Genomic DNA, 5,768 nt, shown 5'->3' with positions numbered 1-5,768 from the left:
TTTCCCTGCTCAGCGTTTCTCTTGTAGTTTTCACTGCCTCCAACATCCACCCACTAGAAAGTGCATCCAATGTCAACATTATCATTGTTACAGTCTGTATGAATACCATTTGCGCAGTTTCCATGTAAGGACAAAACGTATTGTGTCAATTTGCGTCTATATGAAGGAGATAACAGGTGACAGCCATACCAGTCAGTGTAATTTCAACCCATTTTACTGCACAAAACACTGGTTTAAATAAGTTTTATATGCAGTTGTTGAAAATGTACTACTAGGTGACACCATTGTTACCGCAGTATATACAGTGTGTCAAAAATGTAGTACCTCTGGTGCAGACTGCATTATGCTTGGGTTGACCAGCTCTCTGAGGCTCTGCCTTCCGCCTTGTCTTTCAGAATACTTTGGTGATTTTGACACGGAGTCACTGCTCATAGCCTTGAGGGTCTCATCCAACCTGAAAATTATTGCAACATTTCAAAAAAGGGTGTCTGGCATGACTACACAACATCAGTCTTCCTTTGCAGCCTTGATTCAAGCGGTGTCAAGTTATCTTACTTGTTGTAGTACTCAGTGATGTTGTTTCCCTCATCAATCACTTGTCTACCAGCAAAGTCCAGTGTGATCTTCCTGTCCTTGCGAGAAGCATGGCGAAGTTCTCTAAGCTCGTCTTCCTGTTTCTTCAACTTTTCCCGCTCACCAGGTGATAACCACTGATTGGATTCAGTGGCAAAGTAATCTGACTCATCATCCAGAACCTGGGTTCTCCTGACACTGGAATTGAAGGGGACAGTAAATAAAAAGGGAAATGTTAACAGGTTTCATGATTACCTTCCCCAGTGATGAAAATATAATAAGTGTTATCATTGCAAGCAGTAAACCTATTTATTCTTGTGGAGCTCTTTTCTTGACTGTGTGTTTTATGATACCTATTTCTGTCATACTCCAGAAGTTTGTCTTTGTGCTGCAAAGCTTCCTCCAAGCCAGCCTTCATCTTGGCTTTTTGGTATGGGAGATAATCTCTTTCCCCACAGTCTGTCACCACAATAAAAACAAATTCATAGCATCAACCAACATCATTATTTTATATTTTTCTGTACTGAATAATTCTGACTAGTTTAGACCATCACCTCCCATAAGTTTCTTCCTTAGTTTCTGGCTTTTGTTGGAGTCTCGTTGCAGGATCTCCTGCTCCTCTTTAGTACAAACCTGAATCAGAAAAAAAAAAACTGAGTAAACACTAAACTAGAAAAGAAGTCAGGAATATCACCAACACATGCAGAGTGAAATAAAAACGGAATCTAAGGGTTCAAAATACATACCAGGCTTCCACAGAAGAGGCAGGGTCCTGAGCCCTCTTGCTCACACATGATGCGACCGCAGCTGATGCAGTTGTTGATAAGTTTGTGCTTCTGGGCAAGGCACTCACAGGCATGTCGGCCTGGCAGTAAGACAGCCAGCCTGTCCTGTCCCTCTTTAGCATGAAGTCTGAGAAACTTATTTTTCTTCTTTGTTGAAGAAGTACTACCTTTTTCTTGAGCCTGAGAAAAAAATACACAAAAAGCAGAAAAACAGAAGAAAGAATAAAATGGATGAGGTGAGCAAGTTAGCACAACAATAAAAATGATATGGACCACCTACAAATGAACTTAATGTATTGTGCCCTTACTGTAACCAAACCATGATATTACATTCATAGGAGAACAAATATTTAGGCCGACATGTACTCACCCTGATCAGATCAATGGGGGTTTTGACTGCCTCTGGCTCAGGTTCCATTTGGCTCATAGTCATCGCCTCTTGTTTATTACGGCCCTTGCGTTTAGACTTTTTCTGGGTGTCTTTGGTCAGGTCTTGTGATTGTAAGAAAAAAGAATAAAATGCCTTAAACAGTTATTGTGGATAGAACATCTGAGAGAATTCTGATAAGTCAGTTAATCATATTTAACTTCAAAGAACATTTAATCAGAGGGAGTTTAGATACAATGAGTGGCCACTTTAATAGTCACACCTGTACAATTGCATGCAATTCGATGCAACACTTTCGCCTTAACATCTGTATTTATGAAGCTCAAAATATTTCAGTTTGTGGTGAAACTGTCATAGAGGTGCAAATTCAATTATATGTTTATTATTGAGGTCATATTTAAGGGTGGTCTGGTACTGGACTACATTATATTTAGAGGTGTTCCTAATAATCTGACCCTCTCATGTATGTAGCTGGGAAGGACAAAAATATAGACACATTGAAATGTATACAACTGTAAGAGTGTGACTATTAAAGTGGCTGCTCAGTGTATATTTACAGTGTTTAGTCATGCCCAAATACTTTGCATAGTAGTTTTACTGCTGTTTTTTAAGAGCTGGAAAGAATTGTATGTACATTCTAAATCAAATGACATCAGGCATTCATTTGCCTACCTGCCGACGGAACAGATTCTGTGAGAAGGAAAAGACCTGTAGTATCTGTGGCCTGTCTTTGACTCATCTTCCATTTGCTGAGGAGCTCATCTATAAACTGCCTTTTTCTTCCATCTGTGCCCTGCAGGAGGTCTCCCACATACTCCTCAATCTCCTCAGCTTTTTCAATAGAGAGAATGTATCTAGACAACAAGATGACAAAGAAGTCATTTCATTTAATTACATTTCCTATCAAAGTGGACTGAAAATCTTCACTTTGCTTTGTCACTTGTTTTGTTCTCAGTTCTTTTTTTTTTATCTATGCAGTTTCCATCAATGCTTATTGGCCATTAACTCAGTAATATTCAAGAACTGATTTGCTAAGTGTATATTACTTTCTATGGATTATACCAAACTATTTAGGATACTTCAATAAGGTTGATATGTAGGGAATTTTAGAAAAAGCAGTTACCTGTACAGTCATGGGCAAAAGTATTGGCATCCCAACATTTTTTTCAAATAATGCACAACTTCTCTGAGAAAACTGTTGCAATCACAAATTCTTTGGTATTCTCATGTTTATTTCTTTTGTTTGCATTGGAACAACACAAGCTGAGAAAAAAAGCCAAATCTGATACATTCCAAACACAACTCCAAAAATGGACTGGACAGAATTACTGACACCTCAAGTTAATATTTGGTAGCACACCCTTCTAGTAGCGAAGACCCACGACCTCTGATGGAGTTGCAACTTTCTGACCTGAGTTTCTTACACTTCGCTACTAGATTTTTGGGCCACTCTTCTTTTGCCAACTGCTCCAGGTCTCTCAGATTTGAAGGGTTCCTTCTCCCACCTGCTGTTCTGAGATCTCTCAACAGGTGCTCTATGGGATTTAGACCTGGACTCATTGCTGGCCACTTCAGAACTCTGAGACCATTTCTGGTGCTTTGGGTCATTGTCCTGATACATTCCAAACACAACTCCAAAAATGGACTGGACAGAATTACTGACACCTCAAGTTAATATTTGGTAGCACACCCTTCTAGTAGCGAAGACCCACGACCTCTGATGGAGTTGCAACTTTCTGACACTGGACTCTACATTCTGCCCTAGAATTCGTTGGTAGTCTTCAGATTTCATAATGCCATACACACAGTCAAGACATCCAGTGCCTGAAGCAGCAAAGCAACCCCAGAACATCAGTGAACCTCCTCCATGTTTTATTGTAGGGACTGTTCTTTTCTTTGAACGCTTCATTTTGTTTTATGAAAACAGTAAGTGAAAACAATGATGTGCTCGACCAAAAAGCTCCATTTTAGTCTCATCTGTCCACAAGACATTCTCTCAGAAGGACTGTCACTTCCTCAGGTAGGTTTTGGCAAACTCCAATCAGGTGTACATGGGTTGTAAACATCTTGACGATGTTGTGCACAGTGGACACAGGAACAGCCAGATCTCTGGAGATGGACTTGTAGCCTTGAGATTGTCCAGGCTTTTCCACTATTGTGGTTCTCAAATCCTCAGACAATTCTTTGCTCTTCTTTCTTTTTTCCATGAAATGTTGTCTACTTTTAACCATTTTAACTGGCTGCAAGTGTAATGTATCTATTGCCAGCACCTGTTCATTGCTACAGGTGAGTTTCATTACAAATTTAAGGAGCATCACATGCTTGAAACAACTATTTCTGATGATTTTGAAAAGGTGTCAGTAATTCTGTCCAGTCCATTTTGGAGTTCTGTACATTATCTACAATACCACCAAGCACTAATAAGCTAAAAACAAGAAAGCTGTATGGACATGTCATATTTTGAGAAGCATTATTAAAGGGTTTGTTAAATTAAATATTTCAATGAATAAGTGATGGGTTTTTCAACTTCTGTAAGCTTGTTAGTTACATTTGTAATCTGTAATACTCTCTGTACGTTTTTTTTGGGAGGGGGGGATGTTACTGTGGTTCTAATAAAGGTTTCGGGGGGAAGCACTAACAAGCTAGCTTTTTAATCGGTAGCTTGTTGGCAGACGGTCTGTCAGATTTAACTTGCGTGCAAATTTCTTACTTGACGATGTCTTCACATGCCTCCAAGCCAAACTTGTAATGTAACTGGTCCACACACCACTGCAACAAAGCATCCGACATTTCACTAACAACACAAGCCAAGTTCAAGACAAAAACACTGTTGTCGTGTCAATGGCCAAACTCGTTCGGTAATGGGAGCGTGTTTCTAGTCGGCGGAATAACAATGACGCACAGACGATGGTAGCACAGAATCCTACTCTGAAGAAAACGTAAGCTGTTGGCTAAAGTTCCTATCGACTTTCAAGCGCTCAATGAAACAAACTTGTTCTTCTATTTATTCTTATTTTAGGTTTTTACGGCAGCCGGCATCCTTAACGTTGAATTAGTGCGTCCTAATGGATTTAATCGTTCTCACCGTCTTTACAGCTGTATAAAAATTAGTCCAGGTTCACTCATAAAACTGATTTTCTACTTTCAGTCCCTTACACTGTTGGTCACGTTTTGGCTTCTTATTGCCGTGTTAACATTAACTGCGCGATTCATTACTTCTGTAGGATTTCTGCATGCTCCACTGTCTCTTGAAGTTTATGTCCAGCTTTTCTGTCTAGGCCAATTATTGTTAGGCCACTTGTTCTTGTTAATTTCATATAGACTACCCCAACTTTACCTACTTTATTTTGGATTCAGATATCGGTCTACTGTTGTGTTATCTCAGTAGCTGTCATTGTTTTTTCCCTGATTATGAAAGTCTAGTAGCCTGTTTTTGTGTATGTTCAGTTTTGTCACTAGGAGGTGGTTTTGTACTGCAGTGAAATATGCATTAACTAGGATTTAGCATAAATTCAGCTTTAGGTTATTTACCACTCCACTGAGATAATATCCTCTACATGGGAAGTCAGTAAGCTATACCTTACTTATATAATCATTGACACTACACAATGTTGCCTTATTGAATGTACATGCAATATTTTTCTGTTAACTGAATATTTCAATGCGTTATTGTGATCTCATCACTATGGCATCCATTCTTTTTAGCCAGTTGTTCTTAAAATCTGTTCAAATATAGAGCATATACTTGTGCCACGGTTTCTACTGCTGATAAATAGCGAGGTCCAATGGTGGAATAACTAGTTGAAATGCACAAAAAGGTTGAGCTTAAATATAAATTGAGTATGCATGTATTGGTATACAAAACAGTTATGTTCAGCAAGAACATGGTGATATGCGGTATATATATGTAGGTAAACATGCATATATATGTTGCCTACCATGTTTTACTGGACAAGAACATAATCTAAATAAACTGAAATTAACTGACATATCAAAAAGACATATTTTGAAGTCACTGTAAT

The 5,768-nt window shown here is 38.8% G+C and overlaps 1 protein-coding gene across 1 annotated transcript in view; it reads right to left on the bottom strand.

Moving 5' to 3' along the window:
* trip4 (thyroid hormone receptor interactor 4) overlaps positions 1–4,711 on the bottom strand; it is an 83,858-nt gene extending 79,147 nt beyond the window's left edge. Inside the window, exons 1-9 of the mRNA XM_020605861.1 lie at positions 4,457–4,711; positions 2,419–2,600; positions 1,729–1,850; positions 1,320–1,538; positions 1,128–1,206; positions 927–1,032; positions 556–771; positions 325–454; positions 4–53 (exon numbers count right to left, since the gene is read on the bottom strand). Of these exons, the coding sequence (XP_020461517.1) occupies positions 4–53; positions 325–454; positions 556–771; positions 927–1,032; positions 1,128–1,206; positions 1,320–1,538; positions 1,729–1,850; positions 2,419–2,600; positions 4,457–4,536 (1,184 nt within the window). The 5' untranslated portion in view covers positions 4,537–4,711. The remainder of the gene's footprint in view (positions 1–3; positions 54–324; positions 455–555; positions 772–926; positions 1,033–1,127; positions 1,207–1,319; positions 1,539–1,728; positions 1,851–2,418; positions 2,601–4,456) is intronic.
* Between the last annotated feature and the right edge of the window lie 1,057 nt (positions 4,712–5,768).

Source organism: Monopterus albus, unplaced genomic scaffold, assembly GCF_001952655.1.
Source record: "Monopterus albus unplaced genomic scaffold, M_albus_1.0 scaffold72.1, whole genome shotgun sequence".
NCBI lineage: Eukaryota > Metazoa > Chordata > Actinopteri > Synbranchiformes > Synbranchidae > Monopterus > Monopterus albus.
This window is presented reverse-complemented; position numbering and strand designations above follow the sequence as displayed.